Source organism: Typopeltis vanoorti, chromosome 15 (genome assembly GCF_054136105.1).
Source record: "Typopeltis vanoorti isolate ZY-2024b chromosome 15, IOZ_Tvanoo_1.0, whole genome shotgun sequence".
NCBI lineage: Eukaryota > Metazoa > Arthropoda > Arachnida > Uropygi > Thelyphonidae > Typopeltis > Typopeltis vanoorti.
Window position 1 is genome coordinate 116,268,194 of NC_143563.1, and position 22,836 is coordinate 116,291,029.

At 36.0% G+C, this 22,836-nt stretch overlaps 1 protein-coding gene across 7 annotated transcripts in view; it reads right to left on the reverse strand.

Annotated features, from left to right (window-relative positions):
* gwl (serine/threonine-protein kinase greatwall) overlaps nt 1-22,836 on the reverse strand; it is a 524,263-nt gene that overhangs the window by 214,794 nt on the left and 286,633 nt on the right. For all 7 annotated transcript variants that reach the window (XR_016549465.1, XR_016549466.1, XR_016549463.1 and 4 more), the window contains exon 11: nt 11,323-11,436. Coding sequence is in view for 3 of the 7 variants with exons in the window: in XM_090404739.1 (XP_090260865.1) it covers nt 11,323-11,436 (114 nt within the window). In the remaining 4 variants the exon portion in view is untranslated. The remainder of the gene's footprint in view (nt 1-11,322; nt 11,437-22,836) is intronic.

Consider the following 22,836-nt stretch of genomic DNA (forward strand, 5'->3'; position numbering starts at 1 on the left):
TTTCCTCCCGATATCTCAGCCCTATTTCAGTTCACAATGAACTCAGGCTATTTCGTTTGGCAAGGAAAGTTCTACAAACAGATAGAGGGGACAGCCATGGGTTCACCACCTTCCCCACCCTTGGCCAATTTCGTTATGGAGACATTTGAAGAGGAAGCCTTAAACTCTGCCCCACAAAAACCCACTATTTGGCTTCATTATGTGGATGATGTGTTTGCTATTTGGCCACATGGCTCAGACACACTCCATTCCTTCCTAACACACTTAAACAACCAACACCCTCCCCTTCCTAGACACTTTAATCACCCGCCAGCTTGATGGATCTTTGGTTTTCTCTGTTCACAGAAAACCCACCCATACTGGCAGATACATTCACCAGCAGTCCCTCCCCCCTCACAACAATATGGGGTTATAAAAACACTATATAACAGGGCAAAATTAATCTGCTCAGATGATAAGGCCCTAACTACTGAACTAAACCACATCCTCAACACTTTCTTAGCCAATGGCTATAACCCCAAGAAAATCCCCAAAATACTAAAACCAGTAAACCACAACCCCCCCCCTCCACAATAAAGATTACACCAAGGCTATCACCATCCCCTACATCCAGGGCACCTCTGAGAAAATAACCAATATCCTCAAAAAAATATGACCTTACTTCCTGTTACAGACCATATAAAAAGTTGACATCCCTTATCCGCTCTACCAAAGACCAACCACTTCCCCTAGACCTACCAGGTGTATACCAGGTCCCTTGCAGCTGCAAATTGTCCTACTTTGGCCAAACAGGCAGAACAACAAACATCAGGATTTCAGAACACCAAGAGTACATCCGGTTTCACCAGTACAGCCGCTCTGGGCTGGCAGACCATGCCTTAGATACCCACCATAAAATTCATTGGAAGAAAACAAAAATAATTCATCGCAGCAAGTTTAAATACGAAAGATTATTCAAAGAATCTTCAGCAGCTCTAAAAAACGTTCCTAACCTCAACAAATTTGGGTGCATAAAACTACCCCAAATTTGGGAGACTTACATTATGAGAACTTCAGCCCAACTGCCAAGACTACTAAATTAGCCTGCAAGAGGGCACCATTAGGACTTTAGGAACAATATTAGTTTCTTGCTTTCTTCCCAATTTGCTTTGTGTTAGTGCCTGCGTGCACATACCGTATCTTTATGTTCCTGAAGATGGCAATGTGACGTTGCCGAAATATAGAAGTTATTCATTAAAGTTACCTTTAATTAATATACTTTATATGCGTTGTTAATTCCGTAAACTAATTACCAGTTATGTCTGACCAACGTATAAGCCTTTCTACTGGATTATATACAGTCCTATTTATAATTAACTCTTAGACAAAAAGGTTATGTGGGTAGAATGTGTGCCTTCCATATTCTTGGGATTTTTAGACCATCATTATTGCTAAGATTAGGGTGGTTGATAAGAATTTGACAGGCCTCCTTAAATTTATATTCATAAATTTAAGGAGTTGTTTATATTTACCTGTTGTTTATATCACACCAAAAGCCTTTCCAGTCAGTTCTATGTAGAGTATTCAGGGCATGATCAGAAAGGCCATATTTACCATAGTTATTAAATTTCATGTGTCGTTTATGTTCCATTTTTTGGATAGGAATTGTGCATCCTGTTTCACCTATATAGGGCAAATTACAGGTGCAATGAATATGGTATACTGCAGGGTGGGTCAGCAGAGGAAGTGAATCCTTGGATGAATTGAGTAAGTTCTTTAATTTTGCAGGATTTTTAGAGGTGGCAGCATTATGGCTGTATTTCTGTAGTATTCTGTTTATTTTATCTCATATACTTTTAATGTATGAAATGGGTACAGTTTTATTGTAATCTAGTTTATTTTTGTTTTTAGGTGAGGTCTTGTGAAGAATTTCGTTGATAGTATTTTGGCTGTAGCCATTTTTCAGGAAGGTATTGCTGATAACTTTTAATTCATCTTTAAGTACTTGTTCATTGGAGCAAATCTTCAAAGCCTGTTTCTTAGAGTGTTAATGACAACACCTAGTTTTTGTGTTGGGTGTGGTGGGAGTTTATGTGTATATAAAGCCCTGTTTCTTAGTATGTTAATGACACCTAGTTTTTGTGTTGGGTGTGGTGGGTGTTTATGTCTATATATTGGCTAGTGTATAGGCTTTTGGTAAACAGTAAAGGAAAAACAGCCAGAAGGAAGATGTGTGACAAGTGGTGTATCTAATGTGTTCTGACTTTCAATCTCAACTATATGTGTTTGTTTAGGTGGCTGAGGAAAGTGTCTAATGGCCATGGGACAAAATATCGAAAACTTCATCTAAATTAGACTGAGTTTTAAAGTAGAGGAATCTAGAGCACATTGCTCAAAAGCTTCCATATAAAGTTAGCAACTAGGGGATAATAATGGAGAGCTCATAGCTGTGCCTTCTTTTTGTAGGCAGAAAGCATTTTGCTACACAAAATAGCCAGAACATCGTATATATACAAAGAGTGTTGTGACATTGGGAGGGAATTTTCCTGTAAAAGAAGAATTGTGTTATTGATTGGGAGATTTGTGAAGAGAGCAGAGACATCAAAACTGACTAATAAATCACTTTTTTTCCAGTGTTTAATTTTGTTTAGAAAGTGTTGCGTGTTTTTAATAAGGAGGAGGAAATGACCTACCAACTCCTTGAGTGTTGAAGCTAGTTTCTTGACTAGATGATAATTGGGGCTGTCTATACCTTCAACTATCAGCGGGAGTGGTACATTCTCTTTGTGAATCTTGGGTAAACCTTAAATTCCAGGGGAACAAGCATAGTGTGGAAGTAGTTTTTTAACTGTATCTTCAGGCCAAGAAGGGGCTGATTTAAGTAATTTTTCTGTTTTCTTTTTTATCCAATTAGTTGGGTTATAGTTAACAAGTCGATATGTGCTGTTGTCTGAGACTAATTGATTAATTTTTTCTAAATATATTATTCAGTTTAAAATAACAGTGGCACTGCTTTTTATCAGCTCTAGTGATTACAATGTCTTGATTTGACTTTGATTTGATTGACAGCTGCCAATTCAGATTTGGTTAGGTTGCTAGTTATTGTTTTCATATTCAATATGGAGGTTAGGAGAAATCTTAAGCTTCTTTCAATATGGTATTTTAAATCAAATTTGTTAATAGTCTTGGGTGCAACAGCAAAGTTTAAGTCTTTACTAAGTAACAAGAATTCACTATTGCTCAGGGCATAGTGAAAAAGGTTGATCACATGGCTGTTCACCGAAGGCAGTTGGTAGCTTTGTTATCACTTACTTTTGGTTGGTTTTTGTTACCACTGGCTTGTGGGTGGCTGTTTTCATTCACTGCAGAGAAGAAATTCAAATTTGCCTGTTGACTTCCTGAATATTGTCAATCTTTAAGTCTATGAAATTTGGACAAATGTTTTCCTTTCTTTGTTTCAAGGATATGATTAGAGGAGTTATCTGTAATCCTGTCAATGATATCACAAATATCTGGATTTAGACGTCTTACAAGTCGTCTTGTAAGACGTCTTGTAAGACAGCTTGGACCCTGATGAGCACCAACAATTCAAAACAGCCACCAGGCCAGTGAAACCTAAATCAAAAATGCTAACAAATAGTGAATATCAGCTATAGACAATCTGTGTCTTTTAAGTAGTGAAAGCCAAGACTACTCTGTTGGTGAAAATTACAATCTCATAAGCTCTCTAGCAAACTTCAAAACTTTTTAAGTTTCAATTTATTTGGCTATTAAAAAAAAATGATGCATCTATAATATCCTTGGTATCCAATGCATAATGGAAGTTAGGTTGTTGTTTTTTTCACATTTTTACCTGAATATTTATTCATTTCTTTCTTTGTTGTTTTTGTAAAATTTATAGTGGCTGGAGTGGTTGTGGTGTCTTCAGAGTGCTCTAATAAGTTTAAAGCTTTTTTGATTTATAAGAAGATTCAGAAAAGGAGCACCATGAACCTTTAATTCAGTAAATCTGAATAATAAAATTAATTTTATTTTTATATAATGAGTGCTCACTTCCCAAAAATCTATCAAATGCGTATGTAACATAGCACACAGTTCTACCACTACATTGGATGAAGAGATAGAGATGCATGAAAAGGAGGTTTTAGAGCTGTTGATAGAATTCAAATTCGAATAATAAGAATTCGTAATAGGGACAGATGGGATAGCATCACGTATGCTAAAGGAATGTTCAGCTGAATTGGCTAGACAAGTGGTATGTTTGCTAATTTCATCTCAGCCCAGGAAAGATCCCATAGGAATGGAAACAATGCATAATAATTTCATTGACGAGGTGCAAAGCATGATATGTCTAATCATCAATTTATTAATATCTCTGGAGTGTTGCTGGAGATTTTAGAGAAGTTGGTAAAAACTTTCAAATGGAAATGGGTTGACAGAAAAGCTCTGGTTTGTAATGTACAGCATGGGTTTACTAATCTGCCAAATTCAAGGTGACCAGTGAGCATAGGCATCTGCAGAGGAAGGAAAATGGGGTACTGCCCCCCCTCCCCAGGATCTACTTGTAAAAAAAAAAAAAAAAAAAATTAAATTAAATAAAAATTTATTGATGTAATTATTTCTCCCCCCCTCCCAGAAAATTTTCTGCAGATGCCCATGACAGTGAGGCATCCCAGGAATTAATCCTTGGCCCATTGTTGTTCAATCCATATATTGAAAAGGGTTTCAGTAGATGTTCAAGCGTTTGTCAATGATACAGAGATGGCAGGGTTATCAGAGCTGAATATTATGATATCTCTTACAGAATGATTTCAACTGGATGAAAGTGTAGGCAAACAATAATGGCTATTAATTTGGTGTTCAAGAATATAAAGTTATTCAATTTGTTATGATGAGATACTTAACAGCATATTATTATTATTATTATTAAACAAGACCTCATGGAGTCAAAGACTCATCTAGGAGGTCCTTTTATCTCACACACATCTCATCATACCGTGTCTTAAACACGTTCAAACTCCTTGCAGACACCACACTCTCAGGCAAGGCATTCCAATCACTCACAACTCTGCACGAAAAAAACCTGCCTCTCACTCCCCTACTCACACCCTCTTTATACAGTTTCCAGGGATGACCTCTGGTTCTCCCCTGATCTCCCACTATTCTCTGTAGAACTTCTCCACCATTGATCCTATAACAACCCCTTACCAACTTGTAGGTCTCTATCATATCTCCCCTCTTCCTTCTCTCCACTAGACTCTGCAAATTACATCTTTTCAATCTTTCCTCATACTCGACATTCCAGAGGTCAGAAACTAACTGTCAGTCGCCTTTGGACCCTTTCCAACATTTCTTCATCCTTCTGAAAACCAAGTGACCAAATCTGGGCACAATAGTCCATGTGTGGCCTAATCAAAGCCTTATACAATGGAACAAGAATCTCCCTACTTCTACACGTCAGTGTCCTCCACATCATTCCCAGAAGTCTTTGTGTTGTCTTCACAATTTTCGAAATGTGTCCCCTAAATTTTAGATCCTTATCCACTATCACCCCCAGATCTCTTATTTCCTCTTCTTCCAACAATATATTCTCACCAAGCATAAATTCTGCATCCCATCTTTGTTTTCCAAATTTTAAAACCTTACATTTTGCAACATTGAACTCACATCCCTATTTGCTTGCCTAATCACTCAATTTATTCAAGTCTTCTTGCAAGGCCACAACATCTTCACTACTCTTTATGGTTCGTCCCAACTTTGCATCATCTGCAAACAACTGAATATATCCATCCAAATCTTCGCCAATATCATTAATATACAAGTTAAATAGTAATGGCCCTAAAACAGACCCCTGAGGCACTCCACTAGTTTCCTTTTCCTGGATATTGCACCCCCATACACAACTTGTTGATACCTATTAGATAGCCAGTCTCCAATCCAATGCACTAATCTAATATCCAACCCCATCTGCTCTAGTTTGACTGTCAACTTATCATGAGGTACTCTATCAAAAGCTTTTGCGAAATCCAAGTATATTACTGTGTATCCTTCTCCTCTGTCCAAGGAAGCAGTCACTTTATTGCAATAAGTAAGTAGATTACTAAAACATGACCTCCCTTTAGCAAATCCATGCTGTCCATCAAAGATTATACCATTGTTGTCAACCCAACTCTGGATCCTAGTTCTCACAAGCTTCTCCAACAACTTAACCACAACACCTGACACAGAGATAGGCCTATAGTTTGATGCTTGAGTTCGATCACCTCCTTTATGAAGTGGCACAATCTTGCCCTCCTTCCACTCTTTAGGAACTTGACCAAGTGCAAGACTCGTATTAAAAAATTATGTCAAGGCAGGTGTCAACTCTCTGGCACATTCCTTCAGAATATGCGGTGATATATTATCAAGTCCCACAGCCTTATTTACATCTAGTTTACTCAACTCCCCAAACACCTCTTGCTCACTTACAGTCAGTCTCTCCTCCCCATCATCAACTGCTCTTAATCTCTCTATGAAGTCACATTCACAAGATTGAAAGATCTTTATGAACTGCTCATTAAGTATCTCCACCACACATTCTGCAACAGCTGTCTTTATACCATTTCCTCCAATCAATGCCATCCTTCCATAATCATTCTTTCTTTTGCTGGCTACATATCAAAAGAACTCCCTAGGATTCTTTTTGGCTTCATTAGCTAACTGCTGTTCATACCTCTCTTTAGCTACTCTCACCAACCAAGTCACCCTCCTTGGCTGGTCTTTGTAGACCTCATGAAATTGGTTACTTCCACTTCTCTTATGAGGATTCTAAAATGAAGAATTCATATTATGTTCATACCTCCACAATGCCCTTTTTCTCTGTATTGCATGCTTAATCTGTTTATTCATCCATCTCACACCTACCTTATTTAACCTTCTCACCCATGGTATACATTTAGACATTGCATCTACTAAATAGTTTTTGAAAATCCCCCAAGCTGCACTGATCTCTTTTCCAGCTAACTTCTCATTCCATTCTACACCTGCACGCTGTCTCCTGAGCTCTTCATAATCATCCCCCTTGTAGTTCCACATATATCCTTTTTTCACAGGGGTCCTTGCACTGGTGGCAACCACCCAGGTAATCACCTCATGGTCACTTTCACCAATTGGTGGATGATTGACACCTCATTGATAATTACTTCCTCCAATGAGATGACCAAATCCAAGACCCTTAATCCTCGTGTGCCCTCTTACATACTGTCTGAGGTAGTTATCCCTCAAAAACTCAAGAAATTTTATTTTCTTGAGTTTTTGAGGGATTTTCTTTATTTCCAGTTGCTATCTCTTCATTCCAGTCTATATTGCCATAATTAAAATCACCCATAATGATGACCCTTTTCTTATTTGCTTGGCTTATTTGACTATACATTTCACTATCCCCACCATCCACATTACCAGGTCTATAACAACATCCCACCAAGTATTTGGTTCTATACACCTCTATCTCACACCATACTGCCTCAAAACCACTGGCCCTATTTCCCTCTTGCATCTCTACCTTGTATGGACATAACTCTTTCTCTATCATCAATAGCACTCCCCCTCCCTTTTTACCCCTTCTATCCTCATGAAACACATCATACCTTTCCATCTCTATTTCTGTCAGGATGTCGTCCTCATCTAACCATGTCTCACTTATTTCGACAATCTCTGGGTGCACAGACGCAATTAGTGCAACCATTTCATCCGCCTTGTTTCTTATACTTCTAGCATTGGTATACAAACACAACAACTCATTTCTAGATCTACAGCTAGTTCCACTGATACCACTCACTCGATGTGATCTCTCCATGCTGGACTGGGGCCATTTCCCTTTCTGCTTCTTCATTTTAGAACCCTTTGCAATTCCATCTGTTTCCCCTTGATCCCTGGTCATCCCATTACTTTCCTGCCTACACATGCTCTCACCTCCTCTTGGAGCATCCACCTTTCTCACGCTGTGTAGCCCTGTCCACCCTGACCCTCCCCGTTTCCCTGCTCCTCTTGCACACCCATTCTCTCATCACTTCACCTCACCAATTCACCTTCCACTTCTTCAATCTCTCCTGTCTTACACTCCTGCTCTTCCACATCACTCCCCTCTCGATCTGATTCATTTTCTCTATTCACTTCTCTGCCTTCCAGCAGCAGTCTCTCCAAGCAACTCACACCATAACCACTCAAATGCAGTCCATCGCTCCCATACAGCTCACTTTGTCCCTCAAACTCATTCCACACATTAACAAACTGTACTCCCATCTCCTCACACATTTCGGCCAGAATATCATTCATAATCCTTGCTCTCCGCCTCATTTCACCACAATCATACCTAGGCAACACGCTGACTACCCTTCCTGTCACACTATTCTCTTTTATCTTTCCAAGCAGTCTCCTGACAATCATTTTGACATACTCTTTGTTCTCTCTCAAATCATTTGTACCAATTAATACAATTAACTCTTTTGCTCGCTCCCGCCTCATATTCAATGCCTCAATCACTCTACTCATTTTACTGCCTGGAAAACATACTTTGTGCATTTTATCCTCTAGCACACCTTTAATAATGGAGTCGCCATACAACGCCACTTGCTCATCTTTCGTTAACTCTTTCATGCCATCATGATTTATTTTAATAGTTTTGACCTGAATTCTCTTAATTTCATTCCGCATCCATTTCATTTCTTGCTTCATCCAATCCAATTCACCTTCCGAACCTCGCGACACATTCTCTCTATCATTAAATCTTTCTAACTTTCTAACTCTCGACCCCCTCTTTTCACTTTCCCTCTCATTCATCCTTCTTTGTTTCCATACTTTCGGTCCAACATACGTCCAACTTTCACTATGATTCTTCTCACTTTCACTCTCATTTATCTTTCTTTGTTTCCGTACTTTCAGACTAACATGCGTCCAACTTTCGCTATCATTCTTCTCACTTTTACTGTCATTCATCTTTCTTTGGTTCAGTACTTTCGTTCCAACATGCGTCCAACTTTCGCCATCATTCATTCTTTTTTCACTATCATTTATTCTTTCAATTTTTTTTACTTGCGATTTCTGCATCACGCCATTTCTACTTTCATTCGTTCTCTCAATTTCGTTTCTTTCCGCCTCACTTTTGTCCCTTTTAACATCTGTTACGGTTGCCAAATCGCTCTTTTTCTTTTTTCCTGATTTTTTAACATTTTTTCGCCTCTCTTACTCACCATCCTTCTCTTTCAAACGTGCACTCACGACACAATTGGTACTAGCACTTTCTGTCGTCAATTTCATATTCGCATCATCAGTTCCTCGTTCAGGTCACACTTCGCACACACCCTTCTTCCAACCGCACTAAACATCCACAAGTCATTTATGTAATCGAAGGAATACATATAACAGACCTCACACTTAACGAAATGACTGAAATCTAAATTAAAATCATGGAATGACAATGCCGCTGCCATTTTTTTTTTCTCTGCAGGTTACCAGGTCTAATAATAACGATTTCGTAATTTAGTTTAGGCAAGAAAAAACCCCCACACTAATAATATCGGTAGCGTACAACGTTTACAGCCGCTCTTACTTAAACAATTACGCATATATACTTAATTATTCCTAGTAAAACTTATCTGAATCAGGAGCTCTTCGAATCGCGTCCGCAGCACTTGGCCCACTAGCGCCCTCTTATTATTAAGAGTATTTCAAGCATAATCCCACCAATATTATATTGGTGGGATTATGCTTGAAAAAAACTGATGAGGCTAGGAATCTTGGAATTAATGTGGATAGGAAGCTGAAGTTTAAAGGGTCACATAGCAAAAATTCACTTCATAGGATAATTGCAATGTTGAAATGAACAATGACAGGTAAAGATAAGGAAGAAAGATGTTTTGCCTCTTTACAAGGCCTTGATATGACCGAACCTGGAATGCTGTGTACAGATTTGGCCTCCTGGATTATGAGGGGATAAAGAAGCTGTGGAAAAGCTGAAAAGTAAACTTACAAAGATGACATTGGGATTACAGGCTGTAGATAATGAGGACAGATTAAGAGTATGCAACTGCAGATGATGGTTGATGGGGAAAAAAAGGGGAAATATGACAGAAGTCTAGAAATTTCTGAAATGGTATTACAGAATGTCAGTTAATGAAATTTTCTATTATATGAAAGGTGAAGAGAGGACAAGGGAACATATTGGATTGTTTGTGTGGTTAAGAAAAGGGTGAAAGCTAGATTTTTCTCTCACAGAGCAGTGGGTGAGTGGAACAATTTTCCAATTGATATGGTGAGTACATCTAATGTGAATAAATTCAAGAGAAAGTAGAACAGCTGGTGTGAGTAACGTATGGCCTCCCTTGACAAGTTCTTGACTCCCTGGAGGTATCTGATAATAATAAGTCTAAATTTATTTTTATATAACTATAATTTTAATGGTAAACAAATTTTATAACTGTTTAAAGAAAATGGAGTGAAAGAACATGCACTTTCACAGAGACTACTTCCACAGAGGTTCCCTGCAGAAGGAAAGAAATGATTGCTGCAAAAAAATTTCTGAACCTCTGATTTATACAGCAATTTACTTTTACCTTTGGTTTTTGACCTTAGAATATAAAACCTACAAAGAAAGTCCCTTTCAACTTTTAACATTTCTCTCTATCATTTTCAATTGAATGATCTTTTGTTAAAATCTTTCCACTTGGCATGGTAAATTGTGACTACAAGATGGAGCTCTGTTTAGAAGACATGGTTTTATAAAGGAATTAGTATATGTTAAATCATGAATTACTATGAGAGTAATACCACAATACTACACTTACTTCCAAAGAAAAAATGCAGAAAACGAACTCTGAATGCAAAATACACATGTCAAATTGCATAAACATAGTTACAAGTCATATACACTTCTCAGTGATTTTTGTTACTCAGATGCATTTTTATTTATTCATAGCACTTCATTTCTTCAAAGTCACATAACAACTGAAATCAAAGTAATTATAAGTTTTCTGGCAATTTCATGATCACATCTGTTAATTACATTTTTTTTTTTTAAATACACATAGAAAAATCTTTGAAGAGGTATAAAGCTGAATTATTGTATAAAGTTTGTAACACTACAATTCGTCCTAAGAAATATTTGGCATTTCTTATTTTCAATGTGCATGCACAGAACATTTGAATGTATAAAAAAAAGTACACTATATACTTAGAAATAAACTATTTAAGTTTTTTTTTTTTCTCAATAAGAATCTACTACAGGTAAAAGAATTAAAATTTGATTTAATATTTACAATTATCTTTTATATAATTATGTATATATTAGAAAATGACTATTTAAGATACCTCTCTGCAAAATGTTGTTAAAAACAGCTTCGGGTGTCTGATCGTTAAATGGAGGGAAACCAGTAAGAAATTCAAAAAGACAGACTCCCAGTGCCCACCAATCAACAGCAAATCCTATAAATAAGTACATAAATTTGAATACAGGGATATTAAAATTAAAAAATATTTCAAATGTAAAATGATTAAATTATAATACAGAAATAAGATTTTGATTAATTTCAGAACTCTTAAATACAGTTAACTTTAACTGCAGTAAATGCTGCTATAATCAATTCATTTTACCTAACTACAAAAAAAAGTCCTGCCCAAAGCCACATCAATATAGTGCAATACTAAAAGAAATTCACTATAGCAAACTGTCTACTATAACAAACTATTCTGTTAAGAATATACTATAGTGAGAGTTGACTGTTACAAACGTGACAATTTAGCTTGTCCACACAGTAACTTGCATAATAACTTGGTACACATCCTAGGAAGGGGAGGGAGGGAAAACAGTTATTATGACATATATAGGATAGATAACAGCTAATTTTTACTAAGCAGAAAACAGATTATTAATCATCCACAAGACACCAGCAGAAAATTTAATCCAACCAAGCTTTTGATCATACAGTTAAAACAGAGAAAAAAACAACTTAAGACAGAATGCTGGCAAAATGAAATGTGAAAGATTTTTAAGTGAATTTAGTGAGTAAATAAAAAGTTAAATATCTTTCTCTTGATAGAGAATTTCAGAAGGAAGTATTCATCCCTTTTATTGATTATAAGAAAGCAAAGTCATCCTTTCATAGTCATTCCTCCTTTTACTTGGCATATAGCAAAAGAACTCCTTAGGGTTTCTTTTGGCCTGGTCAGCTAGCTTTCTCTCATAATTAGTTTTGGCCTTCCTTACCATACCAGCCACCCTTCTTGCCTATACCATACACTGCTTATGAGCATGCTGATCACTTGTTTCTTTATAATCCCTCCACAACCTTTTCTTTGTGTGCAACTCCTGCTTAATAAAACTATTCATCCATCTAACTCCTACCTGATTTATCCTTCTGACTAGGTATATGTTCATATACTGCTTTCTTCAAACACCCTTGCCCACATCCCATGCACCAATAACATCCCTCCCCTTCAAATTCTTATGCTATTGCTCTGCTGAAAGCTGTCTCTTCAGCGTGTCATAATCATCTGCTTTGTAATTTCAAATATATCTCTTAATAGAAAACTGTGCATGTGTGGCAATCTCCCAAGTGAAGACTACATGATCACTTTCTTGGTTTGGTTAGTGTTAAGTTGCCTGATGAAATGACAAGATCTAGCACTCTTGAATCTTGTGTCCCCCTTCATTACATGTTGCCTCAGGTAATTATCTTTCAGCAACTGTATAAATTCAATTTCCTTCCCTACCTATGACCATTCCTCCTCCCAATCTATGTCCCCATAGTCGAAATCCCCCTATAATAATAACTCGACTTCTGCTCGTCATTCTAATTTGTGAGTGCATGTTATCTACATTCTTCCATTTACCCCCTGGATTATAACAGTAATAACCAATTACATATTTTGCCCTGTTGCCTCTATTTGACACCAGACAGTTTTAAATGAACTGCCCTATGAATCTCTGTCCCCCAATGTACTTCTATCCATTTTGGCTTTAATTCCTCTGCTATCATTAGCAAAACCCCTTCCTTCTGTCCTCTCTGAAGACACTATATCTCTTGCATTCTATTCCTATGATCATATCACATTCTCAGTCAACCATATTTCACTAATGCCTATAACTTTTGACCAAGATGTGTTAACCAATGCCCAAAACTCCTCAAATGTATTTTGAATACTTCTGGTGTTAGTATACTAAACTGCAAAACCCCCTTAATCCCACCATCTCCCTTACAACTTGTGTTACTTAGTCGACTAAAGTTAACCTGGAATGTGATCACACCTCCCACTTCCTAACCTCTAGGTTGCCTGGACCCATGCTCATCTGCATTCTCCTAAACCTTCTACTTTCCCTTACTCTCAATGAACAATATTTTCTCAAGATTCCTGACTCCAAATCCATTTAGATGTAAGCCATCCACCTTATATAAATCCTTCCTTTCATCAAACACACTGCACAAATCCACACACAATCTGCGCACTGACTCATTCATGATCATAGCTCTCTGCCTCAGCCTCTACCGTATCAGCTTGCCTCTATCATACCATCACAACAGACTCACAACTTTTACTTTCTTACTCTTCTTTTTCACATGCACTAGCAACTATTTCATATCTTCTCGCATATCACACTTGTCACCTGCGAAATCATTTGTACCATCCAAAATAGACATATGGCTTTATAATGGAAATGTCAGCATCACTGACATTTCCATTATAAAGCCATAGTAATGGCTTTTCCATTACTATCTAGTCATTCTCTTCATTTCCCACTGTGTCATTTGTACAGTCATTCCTACCACTCGCAACACTAATTACACCAATCACATTATCACACATTGTCTTTCAACTCACCACTATCACTCTCTTCACATTTATAACATTCATTCATGAAACACATTCCTCAGTTACATCCCCTCTACAAAAAAATCTTTCGTTCTGTGAAAGCCATACATTTTGTACATGCTGCAGCAAACCTAATCACATATGCACGTAGATAGGCTTATGTGTTTGTCAGACATGTTTGTAATAGATTTCACGGTTTGATATGAACACAGAGGATTAAGAAAATAACTATTTATTAACTTAAAAGCTAATATTTCTGGCTAATAATGCTGGATATAATACCAGCGAAATATTAGCTTTTAAGTTAATAAATAGTTATTTTCTTAATCATCTGTGTTCATATCAACCGTGAAATCTATTACAAACTAATCACATATGATAAAATTTCCTGGCATTGATTTGGGTATTGACACCATGATACACAATACGGTGTAGAAAAAAACAAATATTAAACCTTTAATAATAAAAAAAATTAAGCACATTATCCTTACAGTTAATTACACAAACACTTCTAAATATAATGATGCAAAAAGAATGACTTTAGTTGTTGATAAAAGCTTCCAAAATTTTTTTTTTAAAAAATTATCTCTCAGCACCAATATTCACCACTTGTCCTATCTTCTGCTCTCTTACAGTCAATATATTCTTTTTATTCAAAGCTCTCGCATGATTTGCTATCTCATAAGTTAAAACTGCATGATCACTTTCTTCAATTCAAGGCAACATATTTATCTAATTTTTATAGAGTTTCAGATGCTAATGAGATTCAATATTGTTGTTCCATGAGTCAATCCCATCATGTGATCCTTAAGGTAATTACTCCTCGGTAACTATAAATTTCTTTTTTTTTTTTTGTCAATATGCATTTTTTCTCCTTTTCACCCAGGTCTACAGCATATCCATAGCTGAAATCAACTTTAACGATAGCTTCACATATATACATAAGGTTTATCTGTATAGGCAGTTAACAGTCCTATTCAGAAAAATCTAGCCTGTAGCAACATCCAAATCTCAACAAATTTGGGTGCATGAGACTGCCCCAAATTTGGGAAGCTTACTACATTCTAAGATTTTCAGCCCAACAGCCAAGACAACCCAATTTAGCCTGCTAGGGAGCACCTTTTAGGACTCTAGGACTGACTTCAGTTGCCTTTCTTCAGCCTCATTTGATTAGTCTGAGTGCCTGGTGCACATATCATTGTTTTGTGATCCCTGAAGCTGGCAATATAACCAGGGGTGGCTCGTGCATAGGCACTGCAGCACCCCCAATTTTTCTCGATATATAAATATATTTATTAATTTATTTATATTTGCTTGTAATATTTAATTTTATCATCAACAATCATATACAATTCTCTTAATTAGTATAAAAAATAATAAAAATCCATCTTGTAGCACTTAGGAGGGCGAAGGACGCTAGCAGCACTGCGTTTACCAGTATCATATTGCTAGGCACGCAAGCACATGCACGTCATAGTGAGATGCGAGTTATTAGTGTAATTCGGCACTGTCCATCACGGTTCCACTGTTGTTTAAATGCAGTTTGCGCTAGTAATACAGTGTTCGTAATGCTTATCGTGTTTACTCCGTCTCTTTAAATGTTTGGACATTACAATTAAAGACATAGCATTTGTTATAGTTTTTATTTTAGAACATTATTGTGGTTATGATAATGGATTTTATTTTTAACTAATTTTGAATTATACCAAACTGCATAATTTTATCGATAATAAACAATATTTTTTCCATGTGTAATTCTTTTTTAAAATTTTTACCATAATTTTGATATTTTATCCAAACATGTATATACACTGTACTTACAGTTTGTATGTATATTTCGAAAGTTGCAGCACCCCCAGGATTTCAAGCCACGAGCCGTCACTGAATGTAACATTGCCAAAATATAGGTATTTATTAAAGTTTTTATAATTAATAATTTAGTCATCTCCTAAAAAATTAGAGGTATGTCTAACCAAGTATAAGCTTATCTACAAGAATAGCAATAGACAGCAACAATGGGATTTTTAGATACCATAAAAAAGGAGAAAAACTGCATATTTTGGTCATCTACTTCATAATGAAAAATATAAGATACTTCAAGTGATTATAAAAGGGAAGATAAATGGAAGATCTTGACTGCACACATCAGACAGTGGACTGACACGAGCGCTGAAAAATTATTCAGAATGACTGACGATCACTCAAAATTTGCCAAGGAGCTTGCCGATTTCTGATAAGAGATGACATTCAAAAAGATCTCTTAATTAACATATGTGACATTTTGTGCAAAAGCCACATGAAAGGTTGTTGCACAAAATGGAGGGCATGTGACTGAATATAAGCTACTGACTCGGATAAGTCAGTAGCTTAAGTGAGAGGAGACCTCCACATGGCCTTTAAAGGAATGCAGAGAACCGACCAGGGCTTCTGACGTAATTTCCAATCCTCACCTTCTCGTGGTGCACCCTGTTGGGTATCTACCTGGATACTGAACAAACGAGGATGGGCTGGCAATTTGGGATTTAGCCAACCAAATTGTATTCTTAATGGTTTAAACCAAAATACAAAATGATGGTTCAACATGACAAAATTTCATGCCGGCTGGAGAGTCGTCTGTTAAACAAGACCCCCATTGTTTTCACCAGGGTGAACAGCGAAAAGTCAGCTACTGGAACAAATCTGAAAAAACACCCCAACTCAACATCACCAGAGTTAAAGATCGGTACTATCAACATAAGAAGCCTGAATGGCAAAGAAATGGAGCTAGTTGAGGAATTAGATAAGTACCAGATTGACATAACAGGGGTGACTGAAACAAAAAGACAAAACTGGTGAGACCTTTCTGAGCAATAAATACAAAATGTTATATTCAGGCAATTACAATCAAGGAAAAGAAGGAGTAGCCATTGTATTCAACACTAAACACAAGGCTAATCTTCTTGAATGGCAGGCAGTCTAAAGTAGAGTGATGTGGGCAAATATCAGAATGAGGAACTAGACAATGAGATTATTTGTGCCTATGGTCCCATTGAAGGTTCTACTAAGGTAGAAGTGGAGGAATTTTTTGAGGATTTAGAGAAAGCAGCTGACACAATGAAAAATGAAAAGTTGGTCTTTGTTGGGGATCTAAATAGCAGAGTAGGAAATGATTGTGAAGACTTACAAAAATATATTGGGAAATTTGAAGAAAAGAGCAAAGCTAATAATAATGGCAAATACCTGTTGGATTTCTGCTCAGAACATAGACTGGTTATTACTAACACCATGTTCCAACATAAAAATGTGCACAAATTCACATGGAGAGAAGAGGCAAGAAATAAGATTGATAGTGATGTTTTCTCCCTTCTGCAGGACACCAGAGTGCACAGAGGATTTGAAATTGGAAGTGATCACTATTTAGTCTTGAGCAGGATAAAATTGAATTTCATATTGAAGAGAATAACATGTAAGAAAGTTTTAAAGCGAATTAAAGTTGAGCAGCTCTCAGATGTGAACTGTAGACTAAAATACACAAAGATTATTGAAGAAAAAATGAAAGAGTTTGAGAACAGGAACCAAACTTTAGACATTCAATAGCAAGCCTTGAAGAAAACCTTGAATGATAGAGCCAAAGAGGCATGTGGTGAGGTTGTCTGCAAGGATAGAAAAATCAGAACTCCATGGTGGACACAGGAAGTTAAAGAGGCAATGAAGGAAAAGAAGAAAGCATATGAGAAGTTCCTGGCAAATAAGTCAGCTTGTGCTCTTAGAGCATACAGAGACAAATGTAACAAAGCTAAACACTGTGTAAAACTGGCTAAACAAAAGTCATGGGAGGATTTTGGCAAGAACACAGAAAATAAATATCAAAAAGGTGACTGAAGAAGCTTAGAAATGGAGAAAAGAGTACTGTAAAAGTAGTTAGAGATGATAAAGGTGACATGAAAACGGGAGAGAAAAGATATTCTTGAAGTATGGCAGTAATTACTTTGAGTAATTGCTAAATGAAACAAGCAGTGATAGCACAGTGGTAAAAAACACTCAACAAGTATACAGTCAGGAATACATATCCATACTTGAAGTAGAAAAAGCCATCAAAGGCTTGAAATGTGGAAAGGCAGCAGAAGTTGATGATATTCGACCAGAAATGCTGAAGTATGGTGGTATGAAAATCTTGCAGTGGCTGCACTGCATAGTTCAGAAAACCTGGACAGAGGGACGAATTCCCGATGATTAGAGAAGAACTCTCATAGTACCCATATATAAAAAGGGAAATAAAACTGAATGTGAGTATTACAGAGGTATTTCCCAACTGAGTATTCCTGGAAGATATATGCAAGTATACTTGAGAAACAGTTGAGAAGAATTGTGGAAGAAAGGCTCGGTGAAGAACAAGCTGGATTCAGGCCAAATAGAGGCTGTCAGGATCAGATCTTCAATTTACGACAAATAATTGAGAAATCATGGGCATATAACAAAGATCTCCATTTAAGTTTTGTAGATCTGGAAAAGGCATATGACAAGGTGCCAAGAAAGAAGCTATTCATAACGCTATAGTTATATGGTGTCAATGGGGCATTATATCAAGCAATACTTAGACTTTATGTGAGTTGTAAGTCAGCAGTTAGAATTCAAGGAACTACAGGAAGATGGTTTAACCTTCCTACCGGCTAGGACGTCTATAGACGTCCAACTAAATCTGGATAAGATTCAGCCCACCTGTTTAAAGAACCTGGATAAGAAGTGCAATTTGACTGTCATGTCCATTAGAAGGTGTGATAAACCCTCACGCTGAAGAGAAAGGTTAATCGGATTATCTCCCGTTCGTAGCTGCCTCTCAGTTGCCTATAACAAGAAACGGACTTTCTTGTTCCATGCTGGTGAACTGGATTTTAGTTATATATGATAGACTAAAAATAGAGAAATTATTTATATTTTTGTTTTCTCTTTTTATTCTACAATACAATTTTAATTTCTGGACAAAATAAAGGTCTTGCATAATTTCTTCACTTAACCAATTTAATTTTTTATTTTTTTGCGCTAATTTTTTTCTAATCGCTACTAGACAAAAGATTTTTCTTTGTTCTCGAAGAAATTAATTCACGATAATTATTTGGAATATTCTTTTAAAAAAAGAAAAGAAAACCGGCTGCCCACGTTCAAAGTTATATTAATTTTATTTTTGTACAAAACCATCGAAATCGAATAATACTTAACAGATTTCCTTTAGGACACGCTTGAGCAACTTTGCTTTATAGAGAATAACATGAAATTCTTTAATCATATTACTAAATTTTTTCTTCATGTTGTATAGTAATCTCTACTTTCACTTTCTTGGTTTCCTTGTATAATTGGTCATTACAAAATGAAATTAACAGTAATGATTTAAATTTATATTTTCTGCATAATTCAGATATTTTATTCTCCAATTTTTAAAGTAAGCGATACGTTTGCTTATTTTTATCATTCAAAATATGTATATCAAATGTGAAATTTCATTTCCATATTTTTACAATAGAATTGAACTTTATTTTGCCTCTGATAGTTTAACCCCCCCCGTTGCATTACTATCACACACCCGAAAACTGTTATGAAACATAGGTACAGTTTTTATTTAATTCGTTATTTTTCTCTAGTAATTGTTCCACATAACTTTAATTTTTCGATACTGAAACTATGTGGTGATTATTATAAATTAGCAAATTATAAATCAGACAATATACATATTTCCTGATTATTATAAATCAGGAAATTATGTGATATTCGGATACAGGTGAAATTAATATTTAAAATCACTGTCATCCTTCAAATGCAATATCAGAATAAAGAAAGTGAAAAACCCGAAGTTTCGAAATACATTTCGAAAGCCCGCTCTCGAAATGTATTGGTCTACAGACTGGATTCTGAACACGCCAATGTTTCGTGATGTTATGACTGAAAAACAATTCAATCTCATCATGAAGTATTTGCATTTTCAGAATAATGAAGAATACGATCAGGCAACACATCCTTGCCCAGTCCTCAACAAAATTTATGATTTTCTGATGAAAATCCGTCAAAAATGTAGATCATTCTACATTCCTGAGAGAGACTTGAGTATCGATGAAAGCCTTATGCCATTCAAAGGTGGACTGAAATGTAAGCAGTATATTCCCAAAAAGAAAGCGAAGTATGGAGTAAAATCTTTTATGCTTTGCGAATCAGAAAGTGGATATCTTTGGGATTTCAAACCTTATACGGGAAAGCAAACTGTAATCGAGCACGATAAATATTCGGATCTCCCCTTGTCGATGCGTGCAGTAATGCAGTTACTAGACCCTTTACTGGGGAAAGGTTACTGCATTATAATGGATAATTACTATATATGTGTCCTGAACTCGCTGATTTGCTTTTACAGCATCTTACAGATAGTTATAGTACTGTAAATGCAAAAAGGCGAGATATGCCTCCAGATCTGACTTCAGGAAAGCTATCGAAGGGGGAAATCCGAACTTATCAGCGAGGGAAAGTCTTTGCACTACGTTGGAAAGACAAAAAAGATGTTTTTCTGCTATCTTCCTTGCACAATCCATCAGCGGAATCCGTGGAGAAGCATGGTTTGAAGAAAGAAAAACCCATTGCTGTGTGTGCATACAACGACACTATGGGTTGAGTCGACAGGTGCGATCAGCAACTATCATTCTACTCTGTAATGAGGAAACAGCATAAAAAATATTACAAAAAAGTGTTTGGACATGTTATTTGAATTTTGAAGTGTTTGGATTTTGTTATTTGGAACAGTTTCCTCCTGTACAAGAAAAAATGTTTGTCTACCATAACATATCTAGAATACAGAATAGAAATTGCGAAAGCATTGCTGCATGCACATGCACCTTCTTCAGCAAGCAGAAAAACAGGAAATCCTGTCAGACATCTGAGGTTGAACGCTGCTAACTCCAACCATTATCCCGAAAATCTACCACCAACGGCTAATAAAAAAAAAACCTCCACGCAAATATTATGTATGTAATAAAAAAAATATCAGAAAGGAAACAAAAATCTGGTGCCCTGAGTGTAAAACTGCTTTGTGTGTTTACCCTTGCTTCAAGGTGTTCCATGCAGTTCAAGAATTTTAAATTCTGAACAGTATGAAATAAAAAATGTTTGTTTTCAAGGCCATCAAAACAGTCCTTTTCAGGACTACAAATATTGATAGAGGGATACCCGAATGCACTGTTTCTTTATCATCTTGAAGGCTAATTTTTAAGTTCTTTTTATGACACAGAGAAACTGGAAAGAGTATTCCAGGTAAAGTATTTCATCAAAACAATAAAAAATAATGAAATAAAATCTACCCTATATATATATAAAATGATAAGCTTTTTTATGTCATGTTTATCGAAACGTTTTGAAACTCAGGGGCTACCCTGAGTGTCGAGTCTTCAAAATTCGAGTCATCAGAATTCAGGGGCTGAACCCCCTTTCGAGTTATCACAATTGAAGGAGAACTGGTCTACCATACCGGAACACGGGGAGTTGGGCACAGCCCCCCTAGTTAATAAATGAAATATATAAATAATAACGGGAACATTTTCACCTTGCCAACACTCAACATTGATGTGATATGGGCTCCAAATTTCTTGTTTCGGATATATATATATATATATATATATATATTACAAAGTTTTGTAATAAAAATTTCTGCTACAATGAAGTTTGGCAGAATCAACAATATTATTACCACCTTATTTCTGTTTCTCGTGTGGGAGAAAAACGGTAAAATGTCACTCTTATAATTATATGAGATGTTATAATGGCAAAAATAGTAAGAAAAAAGTCATTTGCAGTTTCTCTTCAAAACACAAAGAAAGAACATTGTAAATTCAGCCAGTGGAAAAGAAAATACTACATATTTTTCTCCTGTTATCTGATTTTTTTTCTTATAGTTCAAAGAAGAAATCACTACATATAACATGAAGTCTGCAGGAGGGAAAAAAATCTGGAAATTGGTTACATTATAACGAATAGAGAAATCATGTCAGAAAAATTATTCACGTATGATTCTAATCTCAGCAGACATAACATTTTCTTCTAGATTAGATATCTAAAGTAACTGAACCTTTGCTACTATTTTACACTAAAATGAACGGGTATGTTCCCCAAGTGATTTACGTTTGTAACAGCTGTCTTGCGAACGATTTATGAAATAAATTATCTGAAATATCCGCAGATTGCTTAGGTCTATATCCCCCCCCCCCCAAAAAAGAAGATTATGAAACGCATATGCACCTTTTCTTTGAAAATAATTCAAATCCTCTTTTTCAAGATAATTGTATGATTTAATTTCTAATTTTTGATAATAAAAGTGAAACTGATCATTATAAATTAAGCAATTATTTTGGCATAAATAATGTATAAGCATGTAAACGAAATATCAGTATTTCTGTTAGAATATAGGTAATCAACAATCGAAAAGGAAACAAGACATTCTTGACATATTCTGCACTACAGCCTGGGGCACTTTAGTGTTCTCCCCTTTCTTCTCAATAGCACTGAGAGTAATAAGCCTTCAACTTTTCCTCCAGCTAAGAGGATATTACCAAGTATTTAGAAGACATAGATTATTTCAGAAATAGCTTCCAGCAGCAGAAGTAATATTTAGATTTTTTTAAAGAAAAACAAACAAAAATAATACTACTGAACTTTCTTTTGTGTGGTATGCATATAAACAATTTTGCATGGTGAAAATATAGCATATTATTTCTAAAATTTCACATCATTTCAGCGGGCAGTAGAACAGCTGGTTTTAGATTGCAAATAAATAGAACAGAATTAGAAGTTTCACAATACAATCTGATTGCCGTATATCTTTTGTCAAAATGCTAAAATGAAGTAATTGATTTGGAATGCTGTCTAGAAAAGCTTTCAAACCTGTGAGTTCTAGGAGAGGATAAGGAGGGGGGGGGGGAAGCATTAGAAAATCTTCAAAATGAAAAAGAATTTTGAATCATTCCGTATATGATATTTTTCCCATTATATTTTCAACATATCTACGAG